Source organism: Monodon monoceros, unplaced genomic scaffold, assembly GCF_005190385.1.
Source record: "Monodon monoceros isolate NGI ecotype Baffin Bay Population unplaced genomic scaffold, NGI_Narwhal_1 Super_Scaffold_16, whole genome shotgun sequence".
In the NCBI taxonomy this organism is placed as follows: domain Eukaryota; kingdom Metazoa; phylum Chordata; class Mammalia; order Artiodactyla; family Monodontidae; genus Monodon; species Monodon monoceros.
Window position 1 is genome coordinate 105,129,970 of NW_021703772.1, and position 25,392 is coordinate 105,155,361.

At 41.9% G+C, this 25,392-nt stretch overlaps 1 protein-coding gene and 1 pseudogene across 2 annotated transcripts in view; both read left to right on the plus strand.

Annotated features, from left to right (window-relative positions):
* The window catches only part of CNTNAP5 (contactin associated protein like 5), an 898,651-nt gene that overhangs the window by 502,792 nt on the left and 370,467 nt on the right, over positions 1 to 25,392 (plus strand). For both annotated transcript variants that reach the window (XM_029226145.1, XM_029226146.1), the window contains exon 8: positions 9,644 to 9,908. In XM_029226145.1, the coding sequence (XP_029081978.1) occupies positions 9,644 to 9,908 (265 nt within the window). The remainder of the gene's footprint in view (positions 1 to 9,643; positions 9,909 to 25,392) is intronic.
* Positions 12,918 to 13,719, plus strand: LOC114896969 (annotated as a pseudogene).

The window sequence follows — 25,392 nt, forward strand, 5'->3', positions numbered from 1 at the left end:
ATATATATATATATATATATATATATATATATATATATATATTATAATTATCTATGGAGACTCTTGCTGTATTCCCTGAAGTTAGAAAGGAATTGGTAGGGAAAAGTCTTAGGTTTCCTTTCTTATGCTTTGAAGCATTATTTTAAAAACGTCTTAAAAAGCAAGTACTTGGTTACACTTCTCACTCCAACATTGGAAATGACTCTGTTGATGCCTATCCCCCCTCCTAAGAGAAGATAGATGATAAGAATATGGATTTTCAGTCTCAGATGCCCAAAGAATGAGGGCCCTTGTGGGAATCTGTGAACCATCCAGTCCACCAGCCTCAGGTTACAAAAGAGGAAACTAAGATTCTTGAGGTCACTGGCCTCAGGTCACCCGAAAAAGTGGCAGATCAGGAAAAAGAAAAACGAGGCAAGAACAGTGCTAGACACAATGCCCATGTTCTCATTTGATCCTAAATCAACACTCTACCATTATTCTTGCAGCTATAGTAGCAAAAATTAAGGAATCAGAGAGACCATATGGTTTTCCTGGTAAATATTCATGATAAGAATCCGATTCTGCCTAAATTGAACAATTTCACTTTCTTCTCAGAATTCAAAGCCAGATGCTCTCTACCCAACTACAGATGAATTTTTATGAAAAGCCTATGCAAGTAGTAAAGAGTAGCTAATTATTACGAGGCAGTCTAAGCGATAATGATAAGTGTATGGTAACACTTGTATGGATATGTGAATAAATGGTGTAGGGACACAAACCATTGGGACCTGGTGAAGAAGGCAGCCACCTCGGGGTTGGGGAGGGTCTGAAAAGGCCCCAGGAATGGGCCAGGAGGAAGGAGGGAGGGGGTGTGAGGGTGGGTGCAGAGGCCCGAAGAGGTCACCCCTGGTGGAGGGAGAAAAGCAGGAAGTATATTGAGGGGACTGGTTGCCATAGTAACCACACACATGGATTAGATGAATGAGCTTAAGAATTTGCATTTGCTGTCAGTGTCTTCACACAGGAGTGGGAGGGGCCACCAATCAAGGCAGGTGATGGTCAACCCACAGTGCAGGGCCATCCCTGCTCTGTGCTATTTGAGGTCCCTAGGCAAGCAGAGGAGAGTGGAAGCCCCTCAACCCTGCACAGCACCTACTGTCAATTTTACCTGCAGACTCTCTGCTTGCTGTTCTCCCTCACCATTCTAGACAGAGCCCTCCACAAACCCTTAAGTGCCCGAAGTATGGCCCTTGAGCATCCTTTCTTGCAAACAGTGCATACTCTATTCCATACCTACAGCCCCCTGAGGGATGCATCTCAAGCACAATATGACCCTACTGCCTAATCTACACATCAGTTCTCTCTTCACCCCTTTCCATTCTGTTTTGTCCATAGGATCAAGTTCTAGTACTTCGACATGGTCTAAAGTCTTAATGATTGCATCCCTTCCTGCCCTTCCCACTGGATCTTGACTGCTGTTGTGCTGGCTTTTGAACTGCCGTCAGCTGACCTTCTGGCAGATCCTTGTATATACCGCCCACCTTCCTGTCTCTGACCTTAGAAACTGCGTTCCCTCTCTCCTTGGATAAAACTTCTGCTCACTTTCCAATTAGTTACACCTTCTCTCCTGTAAAATCTCAATTCTAATGTCACTTCCCTAAGGAAGCCTTTTGTAACCCTCCAGATTAGAAGAGGCTTCCTTTGTGTGAGACCTCATGTACTGTTTCTTCATAGCAATTAATAGTGTGGAGGGTTTTCTCTGCCCTCCAAAGGGAGGGCCTGCTTGGGTAGGATGAATCAATGAAAAGGGCTTGCCTCCTCCCGCTGACACAAACCTGCTTCTTGTGTTTTAAGGTCCTGACCATTCTTAGGAGTCCATCAAGCTTCATGAATCAGATAGGGGACAGTACAGCTCTTGTTGTTAATGGTACAAAACAAAGTGTTTTTCCATAGAAATGGACAGTCTCTCTAAGATGGTCTTCGAACAGATCTTAGAGTTTCAGCGTCCTGTGCTCCATCCATAGAAATCAAAGTCTTTTGTCTGAGAAAAGAGGTGGGACGGGAACTTCTGTGTTTTGAGGGTTGCAAAGGAAAGGCCATGGTGGACGCCAGAGAAGGAAAGTGGACATGGTTTGGGGGACCCCGAGGGACAGATGGGCCCGTCACTTCTGTATACCTTATCTTTTGGAGAAGAATGAGCATGTATGAGCATGAAAGCATTGGGCACTAAGAACTGCCATTTGGGGGACACAGAGAGGCCCCCACTTATAGGTACCAGTGACCTGTGGCTCAGTGGAGCCATTGTCCCATGGAGGGTCACCATCCAACTGGGGCCTGGTGGTGTTGTCAGGTGAGGCACATCAGACACCAAGGATTTAGACTGTTAAGTGTAGAGTGACCTCCTTTTGGGACAGTGAAAGACCCTGTAGATCTTGTAATATATTCAGGGAAAGAGAGACCATGGCAGCGATACTGACTTTCTTGCAGTCTCATCTATAGGATCAGGGCTGGCTGATTTACCTTGAAGATTTGACCACCGTGGTGCATCCCTGTGTCATGGGATACTTTGCATCAGTTACAGTCAAAAATGTACATTTAATGACTATAGACTGAAAAGGAACAGGATCCCATTTATGTGTATAACTTATAAGGCCCTGTGCTTAGCGCATTGTTTTACAATGTTGGAGAAATCTTGAATGCATGTTGAAATCCCTGCTGAATTAAATCTACAGTAGAATGGAGAGTCTGAGGCATGGAGTGTCCTTCTTCACAGGGATGCGATGAAAGTTGAATTAATGGATTAAGCTGGTATATAGGGTAGAATACAGTCTGTTGACTTTTTGCTGCTCTCTGTTTTGACACCTTTCTCAAGTACATTGTCTTCTCTCTCTTTTTTTAACAATTTTGTCTTCTTTAAAATTGAAGTATAGTTGATTTACAATGCTGTGCTAGTTTCAGGTGTACAGACGCACGCACACACATACATATATATATTTCAGATTCTTTTCCCTTATAGGTTATTACAAGATACTGAGTATAGTTCCCTGTGTTATACAGTAAATCCTTATTGATTATCTATTTTATATATAGTAGTGTGTATATGTTAATCCCAAACTCCTAATTTATCCTTCTCCCACCCTTTCCTCTTTGATAACTGTAAGTTTGTGTTCTGTGTCTGTGGGTTTACTTCTGTTTTGTAAATAAGTTCATTTGTATCTTTTATTTTAGATTCCACAAATAAGTGGTATCATATGGTATTTGTCTTTCTCTGACTTACTTCACTTAGTGTGATAATCTCTAGGTCCATCCATGTTGCTGCAAATGGCATTATTTCATTCATTTCAAGGCTTGAGTAATATTGTCTTCTTGCATGCTCTTTCTAAATCATTGCTGGGGACTCCCTCAAATGCTGTCTTGAGAAGGATTCTGGAGTCACAAATGGCATTATTGAAAATGATTCAATAGTCCGTGTTGATTTCAAAAGTACTACTTTTTCATTTAGCTAATTTTTTCTTTCTCTCCATTGTGGTGAATGGGGCTGAGTATCAGTGCCTCTTGACACTTTGGCATTTCTGCCAGCAACCAGCACAGCTGAGATGGATGTGGAACGGGGCAGGGGGTGCTGCACCGCAGTGTGACAAACAGCTCAGCCTGGAACACTCACATTTGTCAGGAGAGTTGGGTCAGATTGGGTGTAAACGGCGTTTCCCATCTGCTCCCATCTCTCTCTCCTACTTGCCCTTGGACCTACCGTTGGAGAACAGAGCAGGGAAGTGCTCTAAAAACAGAGAAGTTTTGGACAGCTCAGGCAGCTGCATGGACACAAGGGCAACAGAGGACAGCATGAGGGAAATGTGGGAGACGGAATGGAGAGCACGGCCTGCAGTGATGTGGAGACACCGTCCAAAGACAATGCATTTCCAAGTTCTCCTGCTCCCTGTTGAACAAAGCATTGATCCCCACACCTGGCCTTACCTTAACCAGTGAGGATCCCTGAAGCATTTATTTGAAGTTCTTGCCACCAGGATCTTGCTGGGGACCTGGAGTGTCCCCTGAGTGCCTCTCAAGGGCTTCTGGGTTCCCTGGCCTATTTCAAAGGTACTGGGGCCCATTAGACTTTCAGTGGAATGCAGGGGACAATCTCAGTTCCTCTAGACCCCCGCTGTCCTGAGGACCACACTCCATGATTGTCTATTCAGAGAACACTCACAAAATGGCTGAGTCGAGCTAAATATTGGATTTTTTAAGGGTTTTTTTAAAATTGAAAAATAGCTGATTTACCATGTTGTGTTAGTTTCTGGTATACAGCAAAGTGATTCAGTTATGCATATATATATTATTTTTCATATTCTTCATATGATTTTTTACAGGATATTGAATATAGTTCCCTATGCTCTACAGTAGGACTTTGTTGCTTATCCATTCTAGTTTGCATCTGCTAACCCCAAACTCCCAATCCATCCCTCCCTTGCACCCCCTCCCCCTTGGCACCCACAAGTCTGTTCTCTGTGTCTGTGAGTCTGATACACTGGATTTTAAATCAGTGCAGGAAGGGGTGTTTTACAAAGTCCTGGGCTTCTACCTTCAGCCTTGTCACCTTTCCCCCTTCTACACAGCCTCAAACTTTGGGTACAGCTTTACTGTGGCAAATTGTTACCAGAGGAGGTGACACTGACCTCAGGAAAAGTAAAGGGCAAGAAGAGTTACTGCTACTCCCAAGTTCCCTGTGGGAGCATTTGTGATTTTGCTTTGTTTAAAAGACAGCCTTGCCTCAGTTAATCTGCCATAAGTGGGGATATTTCATCTTGAAAGGATATCAACCAGAAATCCAAAAATGCAGATTAAGTGGCAGTGGAGCATGGAGGAGAGAGAGCCAGGCGCTTGCTCTGGGCTGGGGGCAGGTGGTGGTGGAGAAGGAGGAGGAGAAGACCAGCAGGAGGCAGTGGCGGCGTCCTCGCTGGGGTGATGGTGCAGGTGCAGGTGCTTGTGTAGAGCTGCCTGGCTGAGCGGTGCCTGGTCCGGGGTCTGCAGCACTGCCGATTCTCTCCCGGAGGCAGGGGGTGGGTGGGAAAATGCTGAGCAGGTTGATGAGTGGCAGCAGCAGGAGCCTGGAGCATGAGTACAGCTGCACCATCCAGGGAGATTCAAGATGGCAGAAGAGTAGGTAGACGTGGAGTTCATCTGTCTCCACGGATGCATCAGGAATACATCTATAGATGCGACAATTTTCGCAGAACACCAGCCGGAAACTAGCAGAAGACCTTGGACACTGGAAAGGACTATAAAGATCCTTGCATAACTGAGATGAGCGACTTGCAGAGTCTTGGCCCCTCGACCAGAAGTTGGGCCTGAGGCTCGGGAGTGGGAGCACCGAGTCCAGGATGCTGGGCCACTAGAGAATTCCCAGCCCCAAGGAAGGTTAATCACCGAGAACCCTCACGGAGGCCTCTATCTGAATCCAAGACCCAGCTCCACCCAACTGCCAGCAGCTCCCAGTGTTGGACCCCTCACACCAAACAACAAACAAGACAGGAACACAAACCCACCCATTAGCACACAGACTACCTAAAGTCATACTAAGCTCACAGACACCCCAAAACACAGCACTTGACAAGGCCCTGCTCTTCAGAGGGAAGAGACTCAGCTCCACCCACCAGAATGCAGATACCATTCCCTCCCATCAGGAAGCCTACACAAGACACTGGACCAACCCCACCACCAGGGGCAGAGAACAGAAGCAAGAGGAACTATGACCCTGCAGCCTAGGGAAAGGAGACCTCAAATACTGTAAATTAGACAAAATGAGAAGACAGAAAAATATCCTACAGGCAAAGGAGCAAGATAAAAACCCACAAGACCAAACAAATGAAGAGGAAACAGGCAAACTACCTGAAAAATTCAGAGTAATGATAGTAAAGATGATCCAAAATCTTGGAAATAGAATAGAGAAAATACAAGAAATATTTCACAAGGACCTAGAAGAACTAAAGAGCAAACAAACAGTGATGAATAACACAATAACTGAAATTAAAAATACTCTAGAAGGAATCAATAGCAGAATAACTGAGGCAGAAGAACAGAAAGTGAGCTGGAAGATAGAATGGTGGAAATAACTGACGCATAGCAGGATAAAGAAAAAAGAGTGAAAAGAATGTAGGACAGTCTCAGAGACCCCTGGGACAACATTAAGCACACCAACATTCGAATCATAGGCTTCCAGAAGAAGAAGAAAAAAAGAAAGGGTCTGAGAAAATACTTGAAGGGATTATAGTTGAAAACTTATGCAACACGGGACAAGAAATAGTCAATCAAGTCCAGGAAGTGCAGAGAGTCCCATACAGGATAAATCCAAGAAGAAACATGCCAAGGCACGTATTAATCAAACTAACAAAAATTAAACACAAAGAAAAAATATTAAAAGCAGCAAGGGAAAAGCAACAAATAACATACAAGGGAATCCCCATAAGGTTAACAGCTGATCTTTCAGCAGAAACTCTACAGGCCAGAAGGGAGTGGTAAGATATATTTAAAGTGAAGAAAGGGAAAAACCTACAACCAAGATTACTCTACCCAGTAAGGATCTCATTCAGATTCAACAGAGAAATCAAAAGCTTTACAGACAAGCAAAAGTTAATAGAATTCAGCACCATCAAACCAGCTTTACAGCAAATGCTAAGGGAACTTCTCTAGGCAGGAAACACAAGAGAAGGAAAAGACTTACAAAAACAAACCCAAAACAATCAATAAAATTGTAATAGGAACATACATATCATTAATTACCTTAAATGTAAATGGATTAAATGCCCCAACCAAAAGACACAGACTGGCTAAATGGGTACAAAAAGAAGACCCATATATATGCTGTCTACAAGAGACCCACTTCAGACCTAAGGACACATACAGGCTGAAAGTGAGAGGTTGGAAAAAGATATTCTGTGCAAATGGAAATCAAAAGAAAGCTGGAGTAGCAATACTCATATCAGAAAAAATAGCCTTTAAAATAAAGACTATTACAAGATACAAGGAAAGACACTATATAATGATCAAGGGATCAATCCAAGAAGAAGATGTAACAATTGTAAATATCTATGCACCCAACATAGGGGCACCTCAATACATAAGGCAAATGCTAACAGCCACAAAAGGGGAAATCAACAGTAACACAATAATAGTAGGTGAATTTAACACCCCACTTACACCAATGGACAGATCATCCAAACAGAATATAAATAAGGAAACACAAGCTTTAAATGACACATTAGACCAGATGGACTTAATTGATATTTATAAGACATTCCATCCAAAAACAATAGAATACACTTTCTTCTCGAGGGCACACAGAACATTCTCCAGGATAGATCACATCTTGTGTCACAAATCAAGCCTCAGTAAATTTAAGAAAATTGAAATCATATCAATCATCTTTTCCAGCCACAACAGTATGAGACTAGATATAAATTTTAAAAAGCAGATTAAAACAGCAATGAGATATCAAAAGCAAGCTGGTAGATGTTTTTTTTTAACAGTGGTACCCAGTACAGAGGAGGAAGTTCTCAGAGATGGCTGCCAAAAGCCTCCATGTCAGACAAACATAGGTTTGTCCCCCATTGTCACTGCTAAGGAGGACCCTGGCTTTTGTCGAATCACCTAGCTTCTCCAAACCCAATTTGTGCATTTTTTAAATGAATGCAGTGTCATTGTGTAGAATACATGAGATATGCATGTTAGCACTTAGCCTAGTGCCAAATGCAGTATAAACTGTGGGCAATTTCTTGATGGATATCAAGGGCCTTACCCTTTGACACATTAATTAACTTCTGGGGATCTAGCCTAAAGAGAAGAACACATCTAAACAACTACAAAAAAATGATCAATGCAATAATATGCTCATAGCGGTGTGCTTGATGAGTGCATCATTAGAAATGTACTATTGGGAGAAGTTTTTTTGGAAGCTGCTATTTGTTTTCAGAAATGCAGGACTATCACTAACAAATATATTTGGGACCTAAGGATGTTTTTTTCAGGATTATGAGGCTGTACAACCTGAAGGATTAATCTGTTCTAGGACTAGGAGCTGTCCTAGGTATCTAACCCCACTACCTGGCCACTTTAGTGCAAAGTTGAATTCAGGCAGCCAGGCAAGCCAGGGCATTCCTCTTTCAGAAATCCCTGTCTTTTTTTTTGCAGAAGTGGCACCTGCTATGGAAATAGGTGGAGCTTAGCCTCTTTCATTGGCATTGAGAGATTTACAGGGAACAAGGTGTGTCTATGAATAGAACAGACTGTGTTTGCCAAGGGGGAAGGGGAGTGGAGAGGGATGGATTGGTAGTTTGGGATTAGCAGATGCAAACTAGTATATATAGACTGCATGAACAACAAAGACCTACTGTATAGCACAGGGAACTATATTCACTATCCTGTAGTAAAACATAATGGAAAAGAACATGAAAAAGAACGAATATATATATATATATATATATATATATATATATATAACTGAGTCACTTTGCTGTACAGTAATTAACACAACATTGTAAATCTATTATAATTCAATAAAATAAGTTAAAAAAAGATGTGTCTATGACTATTTAGAGGAAAATGCTGCATTACACTTAACTGAATAAGCTCACTGCATTGTTGTAGAGGTTGGCTATAAAAATTACAAATGGCTTTCATATTGTAACACCTATTCATAATCTAGATGGTATTCCAGGCTTTCTCCTTATTCATCTAGTAAAAGTGACTCCAGCGCATGGCTCAGCTGGTCACATATATACATTTGTTTATTTTCCTGTAACTTCCTCAAGTAAACTCAGACCCATTTTCCCTCACTTATGCAAAGGATAATCTTCTTCCACTTCTTCCTGGTTCTAGTCTACACACACTTAATACTCCCCACTTCTGGTCCTCTCATGCATCCCCCACCTGACTCCCCATGTTACTAAAAATACTCTTAACATATTAAAAATCTGGCCAATGTCACTTTACTGCTTCTAACTTTGAATGATAACTTTGGCAAAGCATAAACTCACCTGCTTCATGGTCCATGGCCCTCTCTGTCCCACTGCAAGTTCACAAATGACTCATTCCCCAGGGATGCCATTTTGCTAGTTTTTCCAAGCCTTTGCAAACACCATGCCATCTGCTGAGAAGGCTGACCTGGCACTCACTCTTGTCTTTCCCCACTTCCTTCCAGAAAAGCATCGCCTCCTTTGTGAAACCTTTGCTTCTTTCGCTATTTCTTCTACCAGGCTGCCCTGGGGACATTCCATATTGTAACAAAGTTTTCTCATACGTATCTCTTTGAAAGGTATCCCAGTGCTTGGCACTTAGCTGACTTGCAGTACAGCATTATTCAATGAATGAATGTAATTAGTTTTATCTCTGGATCCCTAGAAACTTCTGATGCTTCCCATGCCCCCATCCACCCTGGGTCTTGGATGACCCTCTTTGCAGATAGCACCATGATGCAGAAAAAAGAATGGAAAACAATCTTGTGGGTGTGTCTGAACAAAGCTGACATATTTTTCCCTTTAAGATCTTGCTGCTGTATGTAAAATGATCCTGAAATTAAGGTCAGCTCCAGGTGGTTGTTTATATCAGCTGTCAGATTGCAGAATAAAAAATGGCTTTTATATATTTGATTTTTATTGTTTTCCAGGGCAATGTCACATTTTCCTGCTCCGAACCACAAATTGTTCCCATCACATTTGTCAACTCGAGCAGCAGTTATTTGCTGCTGCCCGGCACCCCCCAAATCGATGGGCTCTCGGTGAGTTTCCAGTTTCGAACGTGGAACAAGGATGGTCTGCTTCTGTCCACAATGCTCTCTGAGGGCTCAGGGACCCTGTTGCTGAGCCTGGAGGATGGAACCCTGAGACTCGTGATTCAGAAAATGACAGAACGGGCAGCTGAAATCCTCACAGGTACTGTCCACTAACAACTTCTATGTCGTTTCTCGTTCAGCCAAGTCGATACATGTTTGAGAATCTGACCAAAACATATAGGCTCCAGCTCCCAGGGGTGTGAGATGACCAGTCTTCACAAATTTCCTCTAAGTCTGAAGAGCCAACATTTGTTTTCTTTTTTTCTTCTTTTATAAATTTTGTATTGGAGTATAGTTGATTTACAATGTCGTGGTAGTTTCAGGTGTACAGCAAAGTGATTCAGTTATACATAGACATGTATCTATTCTTTTTCAGATTCTTTTCCCATCTAGGTGATTACAGAGTATTGCATATACTTCCCTGTGCTATACAGTAGGTCCTTGTTGTTTATCTATTTTATATATAGCCATGTGTATCTGTTAATCCCAACCTCCTAATTTATTCCTCCCCTCATCTTTCCCCTTTGGTAACCATAAGTTTGTTTTCCAAGTCTGTGAGTCTGTTTCTGTTTTGTAAATAAGTTCATTTGTATCATTGTTTTTAGTTCAATATATAAGTGATATCATATGATATTTTTCTTCCTCTGTCTGACTTACTTCACTTAATATGATAAACTCTAGGTCTAATCATGTTGCTGCAAATGGCAATGTTTCATTCTTTTTATGGTTGAGTAATATTCCACTCTCTCTATATATATACCACATCTTCTTTATCCATTCATCTGTCAGTGGGCATTTAGGTGGCTTCCATGTCTTGGCTATTGTAAACAGTGCTGCAATGAACATTGGGGTGCATTTATCTTTTCGAATTACAGTTTTCTGTGGATATATGCCCAGGAGTGGGACTGCTAGATCATACAGTAACTCTATTTTTAGTTTTTTAAGGAACCTCCATACTGTTCTCCATAGTGGCTGCACCAATTTACATTCCCACCAACAGTGGGAGGGTGCAAGAGGGTTCCCTTTTCTCCACATCCTCCCCAGCATTTATTATTTGTAGACATTTTGATCATGACCATTCTGACCAGTGTGAGGTGATACCTTATGGTAGTTTTGATTTGCATTTCTCTAATAATTAGCAATGTTGAGCATCTTTTCATAAAAGTTTTTAAAATGGTTCTCAAAAAGCTGAAGATTGAAAAGTACTTTCTTTTATAGCAATAGAGTATAGGTCCTAATGTATAGCAACATGGAATAGATGTATGAATAACATCCTGACTCTTCTATCTGCCATTCCTTCAACATGGAGCCATGGAATTTTCTCCCTCCTTCTCTACTTGTTATCTTACTGACATCCCCTGTCCTTCTGGAAGCAATGTGTTCACTTAGTGACAAGTACTTACCGAGGTCAGACCACCTGCAGGCATTGGATTGGGGGCTAAGGCAGGCTGCTAGGTCAACAAATCCTGAGAAGCCTTCCTGGCTCTACAGCCTGAATCAAACCGCCTCCTCTGTGCACCCTGGGCCAATATCCATCCTGGATTATAGGACACTGAATCATTTATTTAATTTAAATGTCTTTCTTCCCCCACTGGACTGTGAGTTTTGTTATGCAATTAAATTAGAGGAAATTGAGTTAAGTAAAGGATGTGACTTAATAGTCAAGATCAGGTCAGGCTATGGGAAAGGCTCTGATGTCAATGGGTGAACAAAAAAGCCCATTGAACCTGTTATCAAACCAAACTTGGGGCCGCTCACCCATGTACAGTAAAGCCAATCTACTGACACCGAATTGTGGTGAAGGAAAGTATAGATTTTATTGCAGGGCACCAAGCAAGGAGAAGGGGCAGCTCATGCTCAAAAGACCTGAACTCCCCAATAGCTTTCAGGTAAGGGGTTTTAAAGGCAGTGTGAGGGAGGGAGCTGCAGGGTGTATGATCAGCTTGTGCACAGTTCTCAGATTGGTTGGCATCAAGGTGAAGTTTCCAGCATCATCAACCTTCTGGTTTCAACCAGCCTAGGGTCTATGTGGTTGTAGTCAGCAATTTTCATCTGGGGGCAGGGGTCAGCTTCCTGTAAAAAAAAAAAAACCTTTGGAATATGTGTCAGGCCTTTATCTTTATCTTTCAGGGAACTGGGAATTTGGTGATTCTGCCATGTGGCTGATTTATAGTCTAAATTGTTACCAGTTTCCCAGCCCAACAGCTATTCTTTATTTCTACATCTTCACATTCCTAATCATTAACTTTTTTTTTTCCTAATCATTAACACTTGGTCAGCCTTTTGAGACTCAGCATAAGCGTGGGAGACTAAAGCAAAAGCCTATTATTTCAAAGGAAGGGACACAGGGTCTTGTATACAGTTTCAACACCCTGGAAATAACAGAAGGGCCTGGGTCTGTGAGTCAGAAAGGCAGGTTCCAAAAGCACCTTTTCCCCTTACTAGTTAGTCTGGGGCCCTAGATGAACTTAACTTTGTCTCCCATGTAAGTGAGAGTGCATTTGTTATCTACAGCTGCGTAACAAAGTATACCAACATGTATTAGTTGAAAACCACACGTGTTATGTCTGATTTTCTAAGAGTCAGGAATCCAGGAGCCCTTTGGGCAATTCTGGCTGCAGTCAAGTTGTTGGCAGGGGCGACAGTCATCTCAATGTTCAACCGGTTCTAACTCTGCTTCCAGGCTAACTCATGTGGCTGTGGGCAGACCTCAGTGGATCCAAACTTATCCCCACGCCTTCTCCAGAACGCTGCCTCATTGATAGGGCAGCACTCTTACCCCAGAGTGAGTGACCCTGGAGAGAGTGGGAAAGAACCCCCAGGACAAAAGCCACAGTCTTTGTATATCTCATCCCATCCTTTTCATCATATTCTATTCATTAGAAAAAAGTGAATAAGTCTAACCCCTGCTCAAGTCAAAGGGATTATACAAGGGTTCAGATATTAGGAGCCAGAGCCAGCCTCGGCATGTGCTTGGTGACGGCAGCAGTAACCGAGGGAGACGAGCAGGGTCCCAGCAGCATGGCCGCCGAGCTTGAGAGGGTCTGGGGGAGGCAGTGCTCCCAGTCTGAGGGGCTCCAACCCAGTGGCCACACCAGGAGGAAGACAAAAGAGAATGAAAGAAGCAGATAATCTTGAAAGTATAGCGGAAGAATGGGTTTGTGAAACAGGATCTGACCACCAACCTCTTAGTGATAATCAGCAAACAAATTGTGACTATTTTGTTGACAGCCTTTTTGAGGAAACTCAGAAGGTTGGTGTCAAATGTTTGTCTGCCACTGAACAAAAGAAACTGGTAGGTGTAAGTACAAAATTATGGAAAAATGGATTCACAGTCAGTGATGATTTCAGAAGTTATTTTGATGGTGCAGGTCAGCAGTTTCTGAACTCCATCAAAAAAGGGGAATTACCTTTAGAATTACAGCGTTTTTAATAATGAGGAGGTTGATGTTAAAGTTGAAGATAAGAAAAATGAAGTATATATGTCAACAAAGCCCGTGTTCCAGCCCTTCTCAGGACAGGGTCACAGACTGGGAAGTGCTACACCAAAAATTGTTTCTAAAGCAAAGTGTATTGAAGTTGAGAATAAAAATAAGTTGCCTACTGTCTCACTAAACAGTCTGGAGCCCATCACTAATATACAGATCTGGTTAGCCAATGGGAAAAGGAGTGTCCAGAAATTTAACATTTCTCATAGGATAAGCCACATCAAAGACTTCTTCGAAAAACACCAAGGATCTCAAAGAAGTCCTCCCTTTTCCCCGGCAAGAGCTCTTCCTTTCCTCAAATTGCTAGATGAAACACTCACACTAGATATTAGTAGTCATGGATCATTGGGGACCATCTTAGCATCTACCTACAAAATGAGATTAAAAAAAATGCTTACATCACAAGACTGTGACGATGATTAAATATGATTTAAACCCTTTAGCACAGTGTTGAGAAGCTATTTAGCAAATTTCTTTTTCTTCCACACTGACTCAAGACCTCAGGCAAAAACAGGCCTCACTCCTTAGAGTCATAAAAGCTGAGTGAGTTTGTGCAGTCATGGGGCTTTTATGAAATTTCTAAGATTTCTAGTCATGGAGGTGAGTTAATCGCTTAGAAACATAACATTTTTCATGTGCAGAGTTATAAAAGTTAAACCTCGATCCTCCTTATTTGAAGAAGAAAAATCGTGAGCTGGCGTTGGTCTGTTTCTCTCCAACCGGCGAGATGGTTGAGTACAGAGACTTGCAGGGCTCAGGTCAAAAATGCAGTTTTAATATAGTACAGGCCCCAGTGGCACTTTGCTCTAAAGCATTACCTGTATTATTAAGCATGTGTCAGTCCATTAAAATGTGTTGATGACTGAGAGAGAGGCTGGTTAAAGCTGCCCCAATATCCAGTAAAGAGGGAGAAAAAAATCATGTTATTTTAGACCTGTCTCTAAAAAACATCAAACAAGTAAAAGAAAGATTTAAAAACATTCTGAGGTCTGTCTCAGAAAACTCTTGCTTGCTTCTTTCTCCAAAAATTTCCTGAAATTTGGAAAATTTAGAAATTTTGGAATTTCTTTTATTTTTCTTTGAAATGGATCAAGGCTTTGTGTCTACTGGCATTGTTCTACCTGGGGGGAAAAGACAGGTAAACAAACAAAAAAATCAGACTAACAAAAACAGTTTTCTCCTCCCATACATTTCTGAAGAACCTTGTTTTCCAAGTACTTGAGATTGTATTGGCTTTATAAGAGAAAAATCTCACATGAGAAATTAGAAAAATAATAAACATTGTTCTAATAACTTTGAGGGCCACTGGGGCTACCCTTGACACATGGTACCTCATGGAAAATAGAAAATAGCACATTATTAATTGAACAGGGAATCCAGATATTTAAAGATTTACTTGAGAGTAGTTCATGTGTTTCTAACGTCTTGGGTCTAAAAGAGAAGGTGACCCCTATGAGAAGGTCAGCACACGGATGCCTGGCACATTCACTCCTGTTACCAAAGCTTCATACAGTGTGCATAGTTTTTGGGGTGTGTGGTTATTTTGTGCAGTTTGCATTGGGTATCAGGAAGAGAAGTCCAAACGAAATCGTCCTCAAAATAGAAGGCATTTGAATTTAGTTGCTCTAAGGGATGAAGTTTTAGGGAGTTGAAGGACAACGGTATAATCCCTCCCTTGTATTTTTCTTTATTTTCTATTTTTGTCATCTCCTTTCTTGAAAGCCTTGTACATGTGAATATGAGGCAAAGTCAAGGGCATCCTTTCACTGTAAGTGATATGACAGTAGAACCAACAATTACTGTGGATCTCATGCAGGTCAGGCATTATGCAAGGACCTTGTCATACAATACTACAGAAAAAAAAAAAAAAGAGCTCATGAAACGTATTAAGTGGTTCTTATTTTACCAACAGGCCCAAGGGGAAATTGAGAGTCAGCAATTAAGTTCAAGTGACCAAGCAGGTGTTCAAGCTCAGACCTTTCCTTTGCATCCCCAAGTCCATGGTCACCACAGTGTATCTTGCTGCCACCCATATTTATTCGTGATACGGTCAGGTGTTTATAAAGAATTCAAATGCAGAGAAACTCTGCTTTAGATGAAAGATGAAACGTACAGTCTGCTGTTAACAAAAGTAGCCTATGTAGTATCTAAATTTGGGTTTTCCCAAAACATTTCCCTTGGTGGTCCCATCAATAGACAGATTTGGGGGTTAAGTGGGGCTGACAAGGGATTGTGAATCCATTGTCTTTGTAGACTTTTACTCCACTTTAGCTGACATTGCCTATTTAGTGTTATAAAGTAAATTATGCATATCTATATATTAGCATACACACATACACACACACACACTAATAGTCATTGAGTATATGTGACATACTTTTCTCAGACTTTTTTTTAATGTTTATTTATGTATTTATTTATTTACTTTTGGCTGCCTTGAGTCTTCATTGTGGTGCACAGGCTTCTCATTGCGGTGGCTTCTGTTGTGGATCATGGGCTCTAGGCACACGGGCTTCAGTAGTTGTGGCACGCAGGCTTCAGTAGTTGTGGCATGCGGGCTCAGTAGTTGTGGCTCATGAGCTCTAGAGTGCAGGCTCAGTAGTTGTGACACATGAGCTTAGTTGCTCCATGGCATGTGGAATCTTCCTGGACCAGGGCTCGAACCTGTGTCCCCTGCACTGGCAGGAGGATTCTTAACCCCGGTGTCACCAGGAAAGTCCCTCTCAGACCTTTTTATTTGTTTTTATTTTTATTTTTCAGGCCCTTTTAAATGCTCAGTGACGATTCCTTAGTAAGATTATCATGTAAGTATGAAGGGTACTAAGTGAAAGCCTAGATGCTTCCAGAGACTTTGCCATGCCTTGCGTAGCTTTTCCCATATTCTCGTCACCCCTGTGCGTCCGATGTCATGTGGAAATCTGGGGGCTGCATGGGAACAGAGAGGAAACCTTCCGGGAGCCCTGCTGCTCCCATGCCCCCTTTCAGGGATCAGAACATCCAACTGTGCAAATCTTAAATAAACAAAAAAAACCTGGATTTCCTCCTTTATGCATTTCACACTCTAGTTCCTCACCACTTCTCCCCAGGTTCCATGTGTCTTGAGGACCACTTTCTCTCTCAGGGCCATACCTACCCCTGGAACGATTGATACCATGTTCTATTTTTGAGGAGCAAATGGCTGCTATTTTTAAAGACTCTTAAAAAGGTGCTTAGAATGTAGATTGTCATTGTCCAAACCAATCTGGATGACTAAGAAAGCAGGAACTTGTGCAAAAGTAAAGGAGACCACCTGGTTCATTTCTTTAGACAATCGAGGCAGAGTGTTTTGAATTGCAAGTGAAACATTCAGTAACCAAAAAAAGCTGGCACCACTATAATTATTTTGCAAGTGGCCTGACATTTCAATGTTATTTTTATTTTGCTGATGAGAACGAGAATGAGAATGAGAATAGGAATGAGAATAGGAAGAAAGAAGTTTGGGTCCTTCAGTCCTGAAAATTTGAAGTATGTTATTTTTTATTTTTATTCTTTTTTGCGGTACGCGGGCCTCTCACTGTCGTGGCCTCTCCCATTGCGGAGCACAGGCTCCGGACGCACAGGCTCAGCGACCATGGCTCACGGGCCCAGCCGCTCTGCGGCATGTGGGATCTTCCCGGACCAGGGCACGAACCCGTGTCCCCTGATTGACAGGCAGACTCTCAACCACTGTGCCACCAGGGAAGCCCTGAAGTCTGTTTTTGTCTGCTGTAGTGCTTCTCTAAACATCAAGTTCTCACTGAAAAGCCAATCTGGGCAAAGACCTTGAACTCAGGCCTTAGCGTCCAGAACTCCAGCTTAGCTATGCTCTGCACCAATGCAGAATGTGAGTTTTATTCTGTTAGACCTCATTGTCCTTTGTAGCTAAAGGAGAGAGTTGGTCTAGAATTACTCAAGTCCCTTCTAAACCTTCATCTTAGTTCTTGAAGGAAAACAGGTGGTCAACCATATACTTTATTTTCTTCAAAGAAATCATTAACCCCAGAGGCTTCTTTTGATAACGGGGTAAGTGGCCTAAATTAAGTGTATTCAGCAGGGCCAAGCCCCCTGCCAGAGGTCGTGTTTCTCAGCTCCCCACGTTGTGGTGCATCTGAGGGAGGAAGAATGATAACCTGGGCTTCTTTCATACAGTGATTTTTGTGAATGAGATGCTTGGTTGTCCCAGAAAGGCCCTGCATGTTACTCTGTGATCCGTATAGAGTTAGGTGCCAAGGAGCCAAATCTGAGAAGTTGTGTTTAGTTTTGTTTTTGCAACGATCTTTTAATCACAGTAGGATACTCTTGTGAGTGTGTATTGATTGGTAGGTAAGAGAGTTATCAGAGTATACAGGGCCTTCAATAGTACCGGAGCTATTGCATGTGGAGAGAAAAACAAGATAGAGTCGAGATAAGGTTCTTTTAATGTGGGACAGACTTTCTCAGAGATGAGAGGGTTTTTTAAAATATAAATGTATTTATTTTTGGCTGCATTGGGTCTTTGTTGCTGCGTGCGGGCTTTCTCTAGTTGCAGTGAGCGGGGGCTGCTCTTTGTTGTGGTGTGCGGGCTTCTCATTGTGGTGACTTCTCTTTTTGTGGAGTGCAGGCTCTAGGCACTCAGGCTTCAGTAGTTGCAGCATGCGGGCTCAGTAGTTGTGGCTCATGGGCTCTAGAGCACAGGTGCAGTAGTTGTGGCGCACAGGCTTTGTTGCTCTGCAGCACGTGGGATCTTCCTGGACCAGGGATCGTACCTGTGTTCCCTGCATTGGCAGGTGGATTCTCAACCATTGCACCACGAAGGAAGTCCCTAGGTGAGAATTTTTATATATTTATGTCACTGCAGAAAACAGAATAAGCCTCAGTAAGATCAAATGGCAGAAAGCCCATCTAATGGCTTTTCATTAGAGAATATTCTCTCCTGAGCATTTAGCTGCACAATCTACTGCTTTGATATACTAGAGTCCTCAAACCCAGAGTGGAATTTTCAGGAGTAAGAAATGAGTCTCTGCACACCTAAATGGAGCCCAGAAGATGGGGAAGGGAGTCTTCACACCGAGAGATCTCAACCTGACAGCAGGGGCTGTAAGACGAAAGCTGGAAAGACAGAAGGGGAAAGCCAATTGCCAGGCACAGAACAGAATCCCAGGGCCAAGGGACACATGATGAGCAAAGATCCAGAAATCAACCGGATGCCATAGAAATGTTTTTAGTGGAGGCAAATGGCTTATTGGAGAGACCATTTCTTTCCACTGAGTCCCTAGATACAAGCAACAATGTTCTTTCCACCTTACAATTTTTCAGTAGTTAGACACAGGGCATTCCAGCATTACTAAATTACTAAACAATCTGTTCTACTCCGTCATTAATTTTCTATACTTAGTAGAATGCTGGGACTGACTTGTTCTTTCTCTAGCTGAAGATAGGATGAAATTCTAATGGCATAGCCTTTGATCAGCAGCCGTCATGGATGTTATTGGATGATTATTTATCATTGGCTTTGTTTAAATTAAATAAATCCTCCTACAGCTATGGTCCACACCATCCCACTTGTTTTTTTTTTTTTAGGATTTATCTCAATTGATATTTTCTCAAGAAACCTTCCCAAAGCAGGCCAGCTGCCCCTTTATTGAGTCTTCTGTTTCTTCTCCTTTGTAGCACTGACCATAAGTATGTGTATAAACGTACGTATTAGTTTGTTAGGAGTATGATAAGAAAATACCACGGATTAGGTGACCTAACAGAAATTTACCTTCTCGCAGTTCTTAAGGCTAGTTCAAGGTGTGGGCAGGGTTGGCTTCTTCTGAGGGACTCTCTCTTGGCTTGTAGAGGTCATCTTCTCTCTGTGTCCTCACATGGTCTTTTCTCTCTGCCCATCTGTCACCTATTATCCTCCTTTTGTGAGGACACCAGTCATATCGACTATGGGCCTACTCAAATGACCTCATTTTACCTTCATTACCTCTTTAAGGGTCCTATCTCTAAGTACAGACACATACTCGGGTACTGAGTGGGCTGGGTAAGGATTTCAAAATATGGATTTTGGGGGGCACCATTTAGCTTATAAGAATATGTATTACCAGGCATAGAGCACAGACCTGTGGTTGCCAAGGGGAAAGGGGGGTGGGGGTGGGATGGACTGGGAGTTTGGGATTAGCAGATGCAAACTATTAGATATAGAATGGATAACCAACAAGGTCCTACGGTATAGCATAGGCAACTATGTACAATATCCTGTGATAAACTATAATGGAAAAGAATATAAGAAAGTATATATATATTAAAATATACACTATATGTGTGTGTATAACTGAATTGCTTAGCTGTGCAGCAGAAATTAACACAACATTGTAAATCAACTATACTTCAAAAAGAAATTATAAAAAGAATGTGTATTAATCATATGTCTCTATAACTGGCTGCTCAATGTTCCTGTCACCACAGAATGTAAGGATTCATGGGAACAAGAACACTGCCTGCCTTGCCACCATTTGCCCAAGGCCTAGTATAACACCTTGCTAATAACAGACCCTTGCTAATATTTGCCTAATGTATAAGCAAGTGTCTGAATAAATGAACTACTAGAATTGACCTCCAAAACATTTCTGAAGTGTCTCATGTCAACAGTGGAAGAAGAGTTAAAAGTGATTTTTAACCAATATTCCTGTTACAACAGTTCTACAATGCAGAATGTGTCAAACCCAAGAATGAGCCATAGTCAGGGGAAATACTAATCAGATAAAGGCCAGTGGGGCTCCCAGAGGTGGGGAGACGGCAGGGAGAGCTGTGTCATGAAGGATAAAAATGCTCACCCTATTAATACTTGTGGCCAGATGGTTTTCGTCTGCAGTCCTGCAATTCACAGAGCAGCTTCCCCAATATCACCCTTTTTCATAGAATCCATTTGTATCTCACCACCATCTGTACATCAAGTAAACATGATGACTTGGTGAACCTCATCCTCTGCTTCGATTAAGCGGTCATCAGTGCCTCTGTGTTTTAGCTAAGATAATGTTGATGAGAAAATCCCATCCATGAGGGCAAACAAATGATAGCCACAGGGCCATGACTGTCACAACAAGCTGTCTGGCTAGGCGCAGAGTTTGAGTTTCAGGAAGACAGACGTATGATGAGGCATTCCACTTTATGGAAACTGAGAACTGCCATTGCCGACGCTTCAAGATATCAAGCAAAGCCTGGGAATGTTTACCAAAGGAGAGGTCTCCCGGGCATGTGTAGCTTTTTCAGGCCTGAGTAATGATGATGACTTACTCTTCCTTCTTCTCCATTTCTCTCAAAAGAGAAACAGAGGGAACTAGATTTGTCTTATGGGAAAATAATTTAATAGTCAAAACTTCTGTCATTTCCTTTGCTTGTTTTCTACTTTAATAATTCTTTCATATAATTCACTTTGCCTCTATTTGTTACCGAGCACATGTTCCTATGTCCAATGCACAGTGAGACCAAACAAACCAAAATGTCAGAGTTTGGAGCAGAGAAAATTTTATTGCAAAGCCATGCAAGGAGAATGGGTGGCTCATGCCCCCCCAAAGCCCCAAACTCCTGGAAGGGTTTCAGCAAAGCTGTTTTTACGGCAAGGTGAGGGAGGGTTGTGGCTGGTTGCTGCAAACTTCTTGGTGTTGGAATCCTTTGTTCTTGCAGCTGTTCACCTAGGTCAGGTCAGGATGTTCCTGTAAACCTCCAATAGGACAATTGTTATTCTCCGTTCTGCAACTTTTTATCTCTATATGAATGGAAAAGTGTTATCTGCTTAAAGGTCAGAGCCTTGAGAATGAGCTATCCTGTATATTCCAGGCTATGGGCAACATTCTTAACTTGAAGCAAAAGCAATAGGATACAAAGGTTAAGGTAAGAGAAAGAGATCTAATATCGAGTTGGATTTGTTCTTCCCTATTACACATTTAATTCAGGAAGCTTTTGAAGTATCTACTTTCTGCTGATACTGTACTCAAATCTGAGGATTGGAAGTATTGCCCTCCGAAAGCTCATAGGCACTGTTGAAAGGGACAGTATTGAACACTGATGTTGCAGTAGGACAGATGCTCAGGGTACAGGGGGAGCACAAGGGAAGAGGCACCAGAAAGGGTGAAAAAGGGAAGGCTTCCTAGGGGCAGGGATAACACAGCTCTGTTTTGAAGAAGGAATAGAATTTGGTCAAACAAAGAAGGAGGAGAAGGATGCTCCAATTAGAGGAGAGAAATAGGGGGAGATCTAGATGTGTAAGACCCCACAGATGGCTTACAGTGCCTGGATCACAGAGCGCGAAGGAGCACAGGCAAAAGATGAAGCAGAATTTTGTTCAGGGACACTAGAGTTTGGGCTGTCTCCTAAAGGTGACAGAGAAATATCTGGCTCTGGAGCTGACCTTCATTTTTATCATGTAGACACTGGAGCCGAGCATTCAAGTCCATCCTAGAGACACTATGCCTTCACCACCAGCCACGAACATGTCACAGTTTGTATCTGACCCTAGTGTATGGCAAACCCAGCTGTTTCCCTCCCAGATGCTGACCAAGGGTTCTGAGGATCCAGGTTATCTTGACATATGAACCAAGCTTTCACAACTAGGAAAGGTTTAACCTGTGATTTATGGTCTAGGTGCCAGAGAGGGCCCTGCTGCTGACACTTGGCAGTGGAGATTCAGCTAGTCTGTTGCTGAATCAATCAAGGAGCGTTTGGAGAGGGTAGGATGTTGCTGTTTTGATGCCGAGGGGTATACCAAAACACGATGCAGACTCTGACCCCTAGGAACTTGTAATCCCATTGGGGAGATAATACTTACAGAGATGAAGAGTTAATTAATGGTACAAGGCAGTAAATAATACGAGCTAAATGAATAGATCAGACAGTGGATGTTATATGAACTTAAAAGGAGAAATCTCTATGTATTGATCTGGTCAAGGAAAGCCTAATTTCTTTATTTCCTGGTTTATTAACTTATTCTCTCAATCATTCAGTAATTTTTGTGCTGTGCTAGGTGACTGTGATAAAAGTTAAAAAAATGTATTTATATATATATATATATATATATATATATATATATATATATATATATGTTTCCTGTCCCTATAGTTAAGGAAAGGAAGCACGAGGACAAAAACTGGGCATTGGATGTGAATTTGGATAGTGGGAGGACAGCATGCAAGTGAAGTAGAGGCTGGGAGAGGAAGCTTCAATTAGCTTAGTGCATTCACTAGGAGCATAATGAATACACTAGTCTAGCTAGAGTAGGGAATTTGTGTAGAAATATTGGGAAATAAGATGGTGAGGACAGATGGAGACTTGATTACAGAGGCATCGATTGTCAAGATAAGCATCTGAGTTTCATTCTCTGGGCTCCATGAGCCACTGGAGGGATTTTTGCTGCAAGGTTGATACCATAAGTCCCCTACATGTGAACCTTCAAGTTCCAAACTTTCACACATGCTAACGTGGTCTTCAGCAACTTAGTGACCCTCAGCCAGAAGGTGGAGCTAGATCTGCAAGAGGACGACTTCATTAAGCTCCTTGCTGTGCCACACGAGGAGCTGACTAATGAAGACCTGATAGAATTGGAGGCCAGAGAAAGGACGAAGAGGGACAAGAGGAAGAAGCAGTAACTGAAGAATCGAAGAGAGTCACGACGCAGGAAATGGCACGGGGATTGTCTTTATTTTGTTTTTATTAATTTTTATTGGAGTATAGTTGCTTTACAATGTTGTGTTAGTTTCTGCTGTACAGCATAGTGAATCAGTTGGGATTTTCTTTCTTTGAGGTGGCACTGTTAGTTTTTGAGGCACAGGACCTGAATGTAGAACGGTACACAAAGGTTGCAGCAGCCGTTCACAGTGCAATCCAGTGCTACCCTATCATCTATGAAGAGAAAAAAAGAGCTACCACCTAGACATCACTGGATTGTTTTTTTCAAGAGGATAGATAGAATTGAATCCAGCAAGGAAACAGAACTTGTGCCATCAATGTCAGGCATGAGTGAAATTGAAGCCTGCTCTCCGTCTCCTATTGCTGAGGATCCTTCAGCTCTACCATCTCCCACCTCCTCTCTCTTCTCCAGTCAGTAACTCTTCCTGCCTGTTCACTCGATGCCAGCCTCTGTGTGCCAGCTGTTGTACTATACTGCTGTACTTTTCAAGGTTCTGTACTGTAAGATTAACAATGTTTCCTTTATTTTTGTGTTTGTTTCTTATTATGTGTTTGTTCTTATTTGTGTGAAAAGTATTATAAACCTATTACAGTACAATACTATAGAGCCGATTGTGCTAGTTAGGTACCTAGGCTAACTTTGTTGGGCTTATGAACAAACTGGACTTATGAACGTGCTCTCAGAATGGAACTCGTTCGTCTGTAGAGGACTCACAGTAATAACCTTGCTCTCTAGATAGTTCAAGGTGTCCTGTACCAGAAAGAGGTCAGAGGCTGGGAAGAGTGAGGCCATCAGAAAATTCCCAGCTCCTGTGATAAGAGATAGAATCAAAGTTGGAGAAGAAATCTGAAGAAATATGTGAATTCAAACCACTGTGTGTAGGGAAGGGTTAATAGAATTTCATAATTGATGGATAAATGGTCTCCAAGAAAAACAGGACTCAGGACCTAAATTGTGGTATAATGGTACTAATAATTGGAATATGCTCTTTTATGATGTGATTGACATTTTAAGACTGCCTTATTCAATTATTTAGATATTCCCCACTTTGTTCTCTCAAAAATTGAAACTACCTTTGAACTATTAAGTAAAGGTTGGTATGAAGGGATATGGAGAAACAGCTGAATTGGGTTTTCTGGGGAAGATAAAGCCTAGAAACTTCCAAGTCAAGCCAGGGAGCTGTGTCTTTATTTTACAGATGGAGAAGCAGGTTGAGAGAGATTAAGAAATCTGTCTAAATTGCTAGAAATTATAATTGGCAGGGTCTTGAGCAAGGGTTAGCAGGCGAGTAAAGGCATCAAGGAGATTTGTAACAGGTCATTTCCGGGGTTGGAAATAGAGGCCTTCGGGGACTCTGCTCTGGCCTGGACTGTAGCTCTGTGTGTCCTGGTGTGGCTGTATGCCTGATGGTTAGAGGTGCTGGGACAGCCACCCGATTTCAATGTTTCTGTCTTCAAACCGTGAAAAGAGACACTGAAATAAGATGAAGGCTGAAATGCAAAGATCTGTTAGGAATTGGATTGAGAATGAGAGAAAAATAGAAAGGGAGGGAGACATAAAGCAAGCCCTTGCTTTCTGAGACTCTGCAATCTCAGAATTATTCCCTGAACCCAGCAGTCCTCAACCAAGGGAAATTCTCCACTCCCATCTACCCTGGCCTCCTGTTCCCCCAATCCCATGCAGGGGACTTCTGGCAATGTCTGGTGATGATCTTTTTTTTTAAGCACAAACCTAACTTTATAATTTTCTAGCATGGCCAAATAATGTGCTAAGCATATCCATATAAATTTATCATTTTATTCTCATAAAACTCTAAGGTTGGTGGTGGTGGGGAATTTTTCCCTTTATTTATTTATCTTTTACTTGCAGTACAGTTGATTTACAACATTGTGTTAGTTTCAGGTGTACAGCAAAGTTATTCAGATATATAATACATATAGAATTATTCCTTTTCAGATTCTTTTCCATTATAGGTTATTACAAGATAGTGACTATAGCTCCCTGTGTTTCACAGTAGGCACTTGTTGGTTGTCTATTTTATATATAGTAGTGTGTATATGTTAATCCCAACCTCCTAGAGGAAAGCATGGACAGAATACTCTTTAACCTAAATCACAGCAATATTTTTTTTGATCCATCTCCTAGAGTGATGGAAATAAAAACAAAAACAAATGGGATATAATTAAACTTAAAAGTGTCTGCACAGTAAAGGAAACCATAAACAAAACGAAAAGACAACCTACAGAATGGGAGAAAATATTTGCAAACGATGCAACCAAAAAAGGGTTAATTTCCAAAATATACAAACAGCTCATATAACTCCATGTCTGGTGATGTTTTTGGCGCTGGGGATGGGGACATCCAGGGAGTTGGGGATGGGGGCATCCAGGGATTCAGGGATGCTGCTAACCATCCTACACAAGAAG